Source organism: Corvus brachyrhynchos, unplaced genomic scaffold (assembly GCF_000691975.1).
Source record: "Corvus brachyrhynchos isolate BGI_N302 unplaced genomic scaffold, ASM69197v1 scaffold86, whole genome shotgun sequence".
Taxonomy (NCBI): Eukaryota; Metazoa; Chordata; class Aves; order Passeriformes; family Corvidae; genus Corvus; species Corvus brachyrhynchos.
This window is the reverse complement of record NW_008238647.1, coordinates 1,240,001-1,252,719: the sequence shown is the minus strand read 5'-3', so window position 1 is coordinate 1,252,719 and position 12,719 is coordinate 1,240,001. Positions and strand designations below refer to the sequence as shown.

Below are 12,719 nucleotides of genomic sequence, written 5' to 3'. Positions count from 1 at the left end.
GGTCAGGGACCGCCTCAGGGGTGTCTTCAGATTAAAACTTAAACATTGTGGGTTTTAAACTGCCGTGGGAAAGTTGTCTTCTCAAGCAACTTCGGAGTTTTCTTGTTTTCCTTCTTCTAGGAGATTATGCCATTAGGAATAGTGTTTTCCATCTTAACTTGGGGGTTCTTTTTTTTTGGATTTTAGTAGTAAGAGCTACTGACACAAACAAGATCTGCCTGCACGCTGCTACTTAAATAATTACTGGCGTGAATCAGGACTGATCCGGCTGTATGGAGAGCTTTTATTTAGTGGTGTTAATCAATTTCAGTGTGAATAACTAATCCTTTGGGGTGGGGGTGGAGGGGGGGGTTTCCATTTAACATTTTCCCTGTCATACCTGCATCCTTATGTCAGAGGTTTAGATAACTACACAAAATGTCTCTTCAAATGGACATTAATAAAGATGGGATTTTTCAGCTGGCGGTATCATGGAAGATGAGTGCAAAGCCTCTTCTAAAATCCCTTTAAAAAGTAAAATGCATTTACATTTTTTTTCTGGATGATCATAAAGTTTGTTATGACTGTAACATACAATTATGGAACCTACTCTATATAAGATCAATCAATATAACAGGCTATTATATCTTTTAATGAGCAGTTCGATCCAGTTTCTGTTGTCCTTAACACAATCTTAGGGGTAGAGATTTAATGTTTCATTTTGAACAGGATTTGGAAGAAGAACGTCGGGCATTGAAAGAGGATCAAAAATTACGTCGGAGCAAGGCGATGAAATATTTGGTGGAGACAAACAGAAGAAGAAGGCAAGTAACTAGGGTTCCTTTAAGTGGAGGATTGTAAAAAAAAAGAAAAGAAAACCGAAGCAAAAAGAGTCAAAACCTTGAAACAGCTCAATATATCTCTAGTATTTTCATGTTCACTTTGATAAATAGCTCACTGCTTTGGCCTAGAGGAATCTAAGCTAAACAGTTTCACCGATTTAGTTTCTTGCTATAGGACAAATAAAATATAATAAGAGCAATATTCTGATTTACTCGCTAGTTTTTGGAAACTCACTGTAGTCACATGTCAACTAAAAGGTAAGTAGCACTTTCATGTTAAGGCTCTGATCTGCATTTCTAGTGTTCTGGGTTTTATTAGCTTCAATGGATGTATGAAAAATGCACTCATCTGCACAGCGTGGGCCAGCAGGCAGGCAGTTGCCTTCTGAAGTGTGTGCTTTTCTGTCTGCTTGGCATAACAGCTGCACAGCCTCCCCTTCGTGCCGAGGCTTTGTGCTCCCACTTCCCAATAAACACAAAGCAACATCTTTCTTGTACAGGATTATATTTATAATAAAGTTATTTTGTACTGACATTTTAAACAGAGCTTTGCATAGTCTGTCTTTCTGCACACATGAGAATATAAAGCCATGAAGTATTCTGTGACAAATGGATTAAGTAAATTATGCACTGAAATGTCTCAGTGAAGTGCTGTAAGTAGTTTAATGGGCATAGAGGTCTTTTCCCTTGCGCTGAGATGGTGCTCACACAGACAGGGGGCTCAGCTGTGTGTACTGTAGAGGCAGATGGGTTCCTCCTTGCAAGCCCCCAGCCTCAGAACAGCTTCCTCTGCCTCTTGTTGCCTCATTAATGCTCATGCCCCACAGTTTCCCTTTTAGATTATTTCTGTTGTACAATGTTTATTTATTAACATACATTTGTAACTCATAGGAGAGGTGGTATATATTGTTTATATTGCCATTTTAGCCTGACAGCATGTGCTGTCAACTTATGTTTTGAAATATAAAGAAAAATGGAAGAGGAGGTATAATCACCTGTGAGCGATTAAAGACAGAGTGCAACCCACAACCTTTGCAGATAATAAACTGAGTCTCAGTTGAAAAATTAAATACCTAATTTCATTTTCTGGAACAGAACCACTGTAATGCTACGCATCTCAGATGAACACTGTTTATTGTATTACGGGTCTTGAAATATTATACTCTAATGTAAAAGCAAATACCAGACAGCCTGCATATTTTTGACAGACTGGTGTAGTTAAAGTAGTACTCATGGATGCATAAATACATTTCCATATGTATTTCATTGCAGCCTTAAGAAACACAGTATAAATCCAAGTTACTCAGGTGAGCCACTTAAAAATTTAGGTATGGTGTTCATAAAATGAAGTTGTTTCAATTGTTGATAATTGAGAATGGCATAATTATTAGCACAAGAAGCAGTTAAAATGGAAATCTGTGGTAACTGAAAAGGAGTAAGTTGTCTCGTGTTAGAAAGGTAGTAAGTGCATACAATGTTTTAAGCTGTGACATATAATTAAAAATTAAGGGTCACTGCATGTGTGCAGGAAAGTAATTTGAAAATAAAGTTCCTTGAATCTGAATATTTTTTTCCTGACAGTTATGCAGGTAGGAATTTATTGATCAACCATCAGATCGTGTCTCAAATCTGTATATGAGCCAAGTTCCATTAGCTTTCGTACGCATGGAAAGGTGTTAGATATGATGAGGGTTTCTCAAAGGTAGTATGACTTTCTTAAGCTCCACATTCTCACCTGGCAGCACCCAAAGTTATCCCTGCCAGGGATTACAGGCATGTGTTAGGAGTTATTCTTGGCACTGCTGGTGTATGATTTCAAAAAAGAAATTGTATCTTTTGTAATTTTTATATGGAGAGTAGGAATGAGTGCACTGTGAAGTGTGACTGTCCATTTTCTACCTCTAACTTTCACACAGAATGGTTGAGGTTGAAGGGACCTTTAAAGTCATCTGGTCAAACACCTCTACTCAGGAAGGGCCACTTAGAGCTGGTTGCCCAGGACTAGCTTTTGAGCTTCTCCAAGAATGGACACTCCACAACCTCTCAAGGCAATCTGTGTTAGTGCTCGGTCATCCTTACCAATAAAAAAGTGTTTCCTGATATTCCAAAGGAAGCTTCTGTGTTTCAGTTTGGTGGCCCTTCATTGGACTCTCTCCATTCTGTCCATGTCTCTCTTGTACTGAGCAGCCCAGAGTTGGACGCAGTCCTTCAGCTGTGGCCTTCCTGGTGCTGAGCAGAGGGGCGGGATCACTTTCCTCTACCTGCTGGCTAAGCTTTGCCTGGTGCAGTTCAGGATGCCATTGACCTTCTTTGCAGCAAGGTTGGTCCCTTCTACCAAGGAACAAGTGCTATAGGATGAGAGGAAATGGCCTCAAACTGCACCAGGGGAGGTTTAGATTGGATACTAGGAAAATTTTCTTCATGAAGAGGGTTGTCGAGCATGGGAAAAGGCTGCCTATTGGAGCGGTTGCATGTGGTACTTCAAGATGTGGTTTAGTGGTAGACTTGGCAGTGCTGGGTTTGTTGTTGGACTTGATGATCCTAGGGGTCTTTGCTAACCCAAATGATTCTATGTTTCTATGTTTAATGAAGATGTTAAAGAGGACTGGGCCCAGTACTGAGTTCTAGGGTTCACCAATATGTACTGGCCTCCATTAAGACTTTGTGTCACTAATTGCCACCTTCTGGGCCTGACCATTCAGATTGTTTACATTCCACCTCTGTGTCTGCTAGTTTAGCCTGTACAAAAGCATCTCATTTATGAGGATCATAGGGCAGACAGTATCAGCAGCCTTATTAAAGTCCAAAGAGACAATATCTACTGCTCTCCCCTCATCTACAGGGCTGTCATTTCTTTGTAGAATTTTATCAAGGTGATCAAGCATTACTAAATTTAGTGTCAACCTTAAGTTTATAAATTTTCTCCTAAAAAACTAAAAGCAGTGAATTCCCTTTAGGAAGAAGCATGAGTGAAGATACAGGAGAGTTTCTGCTGTCTTCTTAATCTTGTGTCATTTAGGTTTATTCTCTTCATATTGCTTTGCGGAGGAAAATTTTTCTGTGGGTTTTTCTTTGTGGCTTTTTTTCAGGAACCACCAGCAGACCTTCTTTAAACAAGGTTATACCAAAGCACTTTTTAAGCTCATGAGAACTGCATATGCATATGCGAGGTTCTTGCAGATTGAGGTCTTCTGTTTTCAACCTTTTCTATGTGTACTTGTTATTAAATTTTCCCTGACAGTCTAGTCTTGTTGTCAATACTTCTAAAATGCAGCACCTTCACCATTAAAAATACTCAACTTCTACAAGCTGTGCTCAGTTAATTGGTTTAGTAGTAAAAGACAAAAACATCACTTACTCAGAAAAGAGCAAGGATAGCTTTGGAAAGAAAAGTCTCAATAACTTAAATCACAGATTTTTTTCAAGCCCCTGATGTCATCTGTTTCTTTGCATCCCTTGTACTGACCTTAGTTTTGTGTTAACAACAGTACTTCTACACAGCAAAAAACCCTAGCCTACAGTTTATACAAGTTGCCTGACTATCAATAAAGTAATTTCTTTATTGTCTCACTGATACCTGAAGTTGCAATTTCAAGATCAGATTAAGAATCAAATATTCTCTGGGGCAGTAGCTGGCAGATATTTTGTTTAAATAACAGTATTCTGGAAATAAGAACTACTGACTAAGCACATACTTGATGCAAATGAATAGGATATCATATTTTATGTTTCTATAACACACTGATTTTTAAATACCAGCTGTCAGTTTTTCTGGGGACTATAGACCGTGCTGTTACTGCTCAGTGCAAAATGTGCATCCCATTTTACTGTGATGTGAGTGTCTGCAGGTAGCTGGTTCATTCTGGAAATGCAATTGTCTATGTGCATTTTAAAATAAACCTTACAGTCAGTTATCTTGGTTCAGTATTTTGAATTACCTTGAAATAGCTAACCCATCTCTTGAAACTGGGGAAGGAAATCTATATTGGTTTCCAATCTATTCCCAATCTATTGTTCTTTCAGTAATACTTTATTTTCAACATATGCACATGCTTTGTGCTCCACCTACTGGCCGATTAACATTGATTATTTAATAAAAGAATAATTATTCATCAGTTTTGTTGATAGAGAATGAAAAGCAGCTTACGGCCAGAAATATGAGAATAGTGTCAGCACTTGGTAAACAGAGAGGGCAGAGTGTTAAGAATTTTGCATTTCTTTCTACATCAAAATGGAACTGTGTAAAGTAGGTGATCACTGTAACCATGTGGACCTGAAATGCAGTATTGCCATTTCTGATAATGGGCCACAGGATTGTGCTGAGTTTGCAAGGCCTTGGAACAGATGCTTGCCAAGCTTGCTCTCTTTGAACTTTTCTTGACCTGACAGCAGCTTTGTTTTGCTTGGTTCAGCTGTAACAGCAATTTCTCTAGTAGACCAGGTGTCTGTGGCTAATTTATTTTGCCTTTGTTTATCTTTTCATTGTATGACCATGGTTTTATATAGATAGCAGTAAGAAGCAGCTATTTTCTGCAGAGAATGAGATATTTGTGACTCTAAAATAATGAAGTAGTGTAGAGAAATTTAGGAGAGGCCTTGAAAACTGGAGGTGCAGGATGTGGCATGGAGGAGTACAGGCAGGGGATGGTAAGAGATGGCACACAGGCTTGGCACTGGAGACCCCCTGGCTATACTCACCAATAGTCAGCTAAAGAAATGCAGAACTAGATCTGACAAACCTGGCTTTAGAGGTAACAAAGAACAAAAGAATAATATGTAATATACATAGAAGGCACCATGTATGGAATATTTGGTGGTACTGTGGAGCTACAGATTGACAATGATAGAACAGAGGTGTAAAAATGTATTAGCAAATACAAAAATTACTCCAAGTGGATCCTAAAGTGAGGGAGAAGAAAGCATTAACATGAATATCCTTTTTTTGAAGGGACTCCAGATGCTGCCAGTTCACCCTAACACCCCAGCACAACCAGAATGAAACTGCAAGCCTTGGGATGCAAAAGAGCAATGCAGGAATGAGCATCAGGTAAAGGGATAGAAACTCAATGTGTGAATAACAGTTCAAAGTGTTTTATCACCACTATTGAGCCCTTTTCTATATAGAAATATTCTAACAGTATTATTATTTTTCAGTAACAATTCTGGATTAATAGTAATTGTACTCTTAAGATTTGAATTATAATAACAGAAAAAAAGCTTGACTATACAAGGTGTGCTTGGGTTTTGCCTATGAACAAGACTTGAAATGTGACAACTGGTACACAGTGCAGGCAGCCCTCTTGTGAACCTTTGGGGCGTATTGCAGGACAGCCCTCAGTGAGCCCCTACAGTACTGTAAGGGTTGGCCCTTCTGAAGCTCTCGCAGCAATTTCAGGCTGTCTTCTTGTATTCAGCATACAATAATCAAAGAAGATGAAAGAATAGATTTAATATGTGTCCCTGGTCTTGGTAAGTGTCTCAGATAAAAAAGTTGATTTTTGGGCAATGTCACAGATCTTTTTAAGGACGTAAGATTGCTTCCTGTTTGCCCATGGAAGGGAATTTGAGTGTGACACTGCATTCTAGCCTTTTCTTGATCCTACTGTAGTCATTGACTATACAAATACCTCCCTACCTCAATTTTAAAGTTACTGTGCACTGGTTTGCAACATGATATGGCAATGGAAGAATAATATCAACTCAGTATCAAAAGGTTCATTTTATAGCATTCCATACACACTGTATATATTCCTTTTTTAATTATCATTTTCATCCAAGGCAGTAGTAAGCATTCAGTCCACCTGGGAATGTAGCATCCATTACTTCACTGTGAAGACAATTTCATAAAATTAACCAGGAAATAGTTCCACCATCTAGTCATACTGTTTTTAACATAAAAATGCCTTCCACATAATGTCTGTATATGTGAGACAGCTAAGTATTTTAAGTTTCGTATTCCAAATTCTCCATAAACATTTTGGCAGCCGTTTCAAATATTGCTGCACCACCGAGTTGTTTATAGTAGACAGAAAAATTGGGTTAAAAAAACACCAGTCAGGAAATTCTTCTGCTAACTATCCATCTTAAAGCCATACTCTTTTGCCAATGTTACATCTGTGATATGAACCTAAGCTGGTGGCTTAAGGAGACTGCATGAAAAAACATTTGCTTTAACTGTTTTTCTCTAAGATATAAATGTGAATTTTTAAAATTATTTATTTTACATAATGCACCTGGGTGCTACAATTTACATTCTGCGAGGTCAAGAAGTTAATAAGGCTTCACCAAATAACTGTAATGCATTTCCTTACATTAAAATAAAATATTTTTTTCTCCTTCTTGTCTTTATCCAAAACAAATAGTGATCATGATGAGCTGTGGTGAAAAAGACCTCTTGCATCAGCATTTGGACTTGCTCATTCCCAGCTATATGGAACAACAGTCCTTTTTTTAATGCTCATTATTAGGAAAGTGGAAGAGTGCAGCTAAGTCATATTCAAAATCATTAAAAAAAAAAAATAAACCAACTCTGTCAGAATTGACTTTTTTCTTTTTTGGAGTTATACGCTGGAATTACTCCAGGTGTAAAGTTGTAGAATTTCCCACATGTCTGAATTTAACAACTACAGCTCAGCTAAAGGCCTTTTTTATCAGCTTCTAGAAATATTAAAGGGCATCCAGAAGAATATTTAAAGTACTTACTAGGATAAGCAAGTCTGTTTCCTCTCTTGTGATTTTCATTTAGTCAAGATAAAATTGCAGATTTCTGTATTAGATTTTAAGGTGAGGGAAATTCAGGAATACTGAAAGTGGACAATGAACTCTAATTCTACTTTTTAGTTCTAACATGTTTTGATAGCCATGTATATATGAGTTTTCAAAATAGTTGAAGTTCTTTGTCTCTCTCTCTGCTATACTTTGGCTTCCAAGTGGATTAAAGTGGATATTCCTGTATAAGTGTGTACTTGGGAATTAGTTGGCAGTTTTCCTACTTTTTACTATTGTGCAATTACAGCCTTTAAAATAAAAAGTACCTATTTCAAATTATTTTTGTGTTTGTTTTCACAGGAGATCAGTCATCACTTTGAAGGGATACTAGAGAGGGTCAAGTTGAATATTTCAGTTTGAACTTTTTCCCTGAAAAGCAAAGGGAGGAATAATTAAAATAGCTTGAGTTAAGGCGTAGCTTTGTAAAGTAGCAGCTTTGCTCCATTAAGCAAGAACTATGAAGTTCTGCTAGTGATTAGAGTTATGGGAAGGTATCTTATTGTGATGAGAGGAACAAGGAACATATGGCTAAACATTTCTTTCCACTAATGCTGGCTAGAGGGGGACCTTACTTAGTGTACTAGTGACCTGTTAAGTCACATTTCTAATACACAGATGGGAAGCTCCCAGCTGTAGTGATCTTTGCATGGCAGGCTTTGGAAGTTTCACTTGAAGACCATTACTTTTACAGTATTACTGCTTTTAGAACAGAATGTTTCCAGGGGAGGGGCATCCACAACCTTTCTGGGTGACCTGCTCCAGGGTTTCACCACCCTCACTGTAAAAAATGTCTTCCTTATATCTAGTCTGAATCTGCCCTCTTTTCAACCATTAAATATGACTTGCCTACATAGGCACTGTACCAATAAATATACTGGGTATATTTCACTCAAGGAGATCGTTTGTCAGTAAAAGCTGACGATTCTGTCCGCAGGAGAAAAGATTCCACATAGCTTCATGAAGCTTATGCCTACTGAAGGAAACCTTTGCGATGATGGTTGTTTTTGACTAGAGCCTTCTTCGCTTTCCAACCAGTGGGAGGGCACATTTAACATATTTATTAGTAATAACTGATTCTGTTAAATATAGTTTCACATTACTATTTTATCCTATTTTGTGCTAGTTGGACTAGATAGTACTTGTTTTGTACAAGTTGATACTAACTCTTGCATATTTATAGATAAAAGCTGTAGTTCCTTAGTGTTATTTCTAAATAACAACTTTTAAACTGTTGTTATTTCCCCAGCGGGTTGTGAAAAGCACACAGAGCATTTGCAGTTAACCTTCCTCCCGATCTCTTCACTGTGATACACTTATGTCGTACTGTAAAGGCTGTTGTAGAAGTCACATTGGTGACAAGAACTGTTTGATTCTGCATGTTAATTCACATATAAAAAAGAATCAAATCCCTGGTTGAGGCTAAAAAAATAAAAATATGTTGTGACTCTTCTTCACCACCCACTGTCCCATTTACACTCAGACAAACTATAAAAATCCAGCTGTGCTGAAGTTAATAGCATTTAATTTATGGACAAGCAAGCTTTTGCACTAAAATGGCAAGTTGGTAAGCAAGTAAGTTACTAATATTTTGGTAAATTTAATTCATAAACATAGGAATGATCTACTTTTGCTTCTTAAACACAGAGCCTTTGAAGAAAGACAGAAGGAAGAAGAAGAAAAAGAACAAAGATTTAGAGAACAAGTTCTGCAGCAGAGGAAAATTAAATTTCAGGAGGCAACTGCAAAGTTCCAACGTGCTCATCAGTCCTTTTCTCAGCACAAACAAACAGGTTTCTTAATTAAAAATTAACTATTATTCACAATACAAGTGTTTTTATATTCACAGAATCAGAGAATAGTTAAGGTTGGAAGGGACCTCTGGAGGCTGTTAGTCCAACCCCCCATATTTTTCTATTTAGTAGAATATAATTGAAGCAGACGGAACAATTAACTTTACTCAAAGTAATTGAATTCACAAAAGCAAAACAACTGACAAGAAGCTGAGATCTCATACATATGACAATTGAGTAGAGGAAGTAAAAAGAAAACCAGACTTTTTTTTTCCTAAAAATTGTATTGTGAGATATTTCACTAAATTGCAGTCACAATAAGTACGTGACCTCCTTGAGGTATTGTGGCTTCCTGGGTTTTCCCCACTTTTTTGACTGCAGTGTGCTTATTGGTTGCAGTACTGTGCTTTCTCAGCTGGGTGAGAAGTGTTACAAGGCCACTGACAGTTACTAGGATAGTGTAATGATCCCCTCTTTGAACCTTTGAATATGAAATACTCAAAAATGTGCATTTTATTTATAGTTAAGTAAATACAGTCCTAGCATATATTAATATGGTACATAATTTTTTTTCTGAATTAGTCCACTTTCTAAGCTGTTCTCTTGCTGGGAAGCAATGATCACTTCAGCTCAGTTCCTGCTTTCTTGGAATCAGTGCAGATTGGCAGGAATTTGTAACAGCATTGGCCAAGTCTGATTTCCCGTCAACTTTCCAGTGTTCCAATGCTTAAGATATGGTCTATTACTTAGGTATTCTTTAACAGATTTACTTTAATTGTGCCAGCTGTGAGGTAATGTCTCTGACTTCAAGATCAAATGTCAGATTAAAATAACAAAATAGAACAGTACTGGTTTAGGGCTTCTTCATAGCTCTACTGACAGCCCAGACTGTGTAGCAATAGAATGAATCACGATTTTTTCTCTTGGTTTTCCTTTATAGAAAGTCTGCCTCTGCTACTCTCTACCCTACTTTACTTCTACTCACTTGAAAGTGGCCATATATTGTGCCTGTCTGGACTCCTTCTTTCCCCATTGGTTCTATTATTAAGTTACAGTTTGGCCTCTGTAAAATATCTGCGAGCCATAACTTTGGCTTAGTGCATGAGTGGAATAATCATAATGTAAAAACAAAGTTAGATTTTTTTAGCCTCCTATTTTTTCAGCAGTGCAGTTTAAAAGCAAACAGCATAACTGTTGAATACATGTGTGACTGTAAACACTTAAATAGACTGGGATTTTGTTTCAGAGGAACTCGAGATGCTCTTGTATGTCTAATAATGCTAAACTACTCTGTTTATTTTGACTATCTGGATTTAGGCTTCCAAACTTCAGAAACTTAACCAAACCATTTATGGTAAAATATTCCAATTTTTAAAAGTTTTTTCTCATTGTGTGTTTTTAGCTCTGATCCCTCCAGTCCAGACAAAAACAGCTTTCCAGTTAGAAGAAGCTCTTGAACAAATTAAAGGATCAGTTTTAACACCAGGACTGTGCTTGCCAAGCACAAACAAAATCAACTTCAGGTAACCATTCCTGTTTACTCTGATGGTCAAAGGAAGTAAATTTCTTACTGTATTCAATAAACAGCAGACAATTCCCTTTAAGAAGTTGTAGGGCATTTCTCATGGCAAAGAAAGCATTTCTGTGGACTTTTCCAATGAAACATTATACAACTTCCTTGAGTTGTTTGTGTCCATTTGGTAAGACAGCAGAAGAGATGATACAAACCTTTTCCCTTCAGTGGAATTCTGGGAATAGTCAAGACTAACCCAGTCTCCAGTCAGTTATAGCCCAACTCAGACTGCCATGGTTATCAAGCCATGTTCTCAGAATTACAAAGTATTCTGTCTAGGTGATTTCTTATCCAGATTTTTTTTCCTTTTGACATTCAAGGATGCTTTATTTTATATGTTCACTCAAGGATCTTCTTTCCAGCTGTAATTCCTTTATATTTCTCATTCTCTACCTGTATCAAGAGGATCCTGGTAACAGTTTGACCTGTAATTTCATTTTATATCACATAAAATTTTATTTACATACCTTTTACTCTACCCAAACACTGTTTCTAAGGTACCTTGACTTATTATAGAATGTTTCTTCATACATAGTTTATCTATCTGCTGTATTTCCTACTAGTTCCTGATTATCCCTTTCCTAGCCTCTCATTTCTTGAACATTTCAGCTCTGGGGGTTATTTTTGTTGTTCTTTTGTTATTCCTTTCTGCATTTCACTTATTTTCTGTGTGATATAAATTGTGCAGATGTTCAGAACAGACATAAATTCTGTCTGAAAGGGTTGGCCCTACTTTTGGGCTTCAGGGTGTTCTTCATTGTGACATTAATATTCAACTTGTTTACATATCTCTGCTGATTAATACATTTTCAGGTGATAAATTGGTCAGTTGAGAAAATGTTTTATAACTCTTAGAGCTTAACACTCATGCTATTTGTCAGTCAACATTCATAGGATGATTGCAGCAACAAAACCAAAGAAAAAACCAAGAAATCTACCTGTTAAATCTAAGTTTAATTTATGGCAAAAAAGGTAGATGTTTCTGAACCCTGTCTCAGGTTTCCTGATCATTTGTCTCATTTTAGTCATAGGCTTGATTAAGGACAGCATCTCAGTGCTTCTTCCCCCTGCCTTTATAATTTCTTTCTTTATTTTTTATCTTTTTTCAAACTGCTCCTTGTGCATCACATTGGTATCTCAGGACTTTTCAAACCACTTATATCATATCTTACTGTGCTGTCACTCCATTTTTATTTGTATAATTTTAAAAATTCACTATCCTTTAGTAACGATAGGGTGTTCTTTTCACAGTTTTCACTTTCTTAACCTTGATTTCCTAAGAAAATTAAATTTATATGTTCAATTCTTTTACAGTTTGTGTTTCCCTAGTAACCAAATTTGAGAGAGACCTAAGAATCTCAAAGTTATTATATTTCCGTAAGTTTGAAATTAGAAATTGCTCAAGGAAAAAAAAATGAAAATAAGTGACCCCAGCATCAGAAAGGTTTAAAAGTTGAGTCCACTATGACCTATTGGCAGGTCACAAGACAACTAGTACAGATAAAACAGAAGAGCATTTTGAAAAGGTTCTCAACAGTGAAAGTTCTTCAAAGCTCACCAGTCCTGAGCTGTAAAGCTTCAAACATTTCTTATAATCCCTTTAACTGGAAATTTTGGGACTGGTAATAACTAATTCATATGAAGTAGTCAATACCTGTCTGTATTTCTATTGCTTCTTACAATTCCATAAACACTCAAGCCAAAAATCTTGTGTCATCTTTAGAATTTACCCTCCCTCAGAAACACTATGTATAGAATTCATTGACA

General features: G+C 36.9%; 1 protein-coding gene across 3 annotated transcripts in view; it reads left to right on the top strand.

Annotated features, from left to right (window-relative positions):
* Positions 1-6: 6 nt before the first annotated feature.
* The window catches only part of CEP126 (centrosomal protein 126), a 37,615-nt gene continuing 24,902 nt past the window's right edge, over positions 7-12,719 (top strand). For all 3 annotated transcript variants that reach the window (XM_017737655.1, XM_017737656.1, XM_017737657.1), the window contains exons 1-3: positions 7-803; positions 9,234-9,379; positions 10,782-10,902. In XM_017737655.1, coding sequence (XP_017593144.1) covers positions 691-803; positions 9,234-9,379; positions 10,782-10,902 — 380 coding nt within the window. In that variant the 5' untranslated portion in view covers positions 7-690. The remainder of the gene's footprint in view (positions 804-9,233; positions 9,380-10,781; positions 10,903-12,719) is intronic.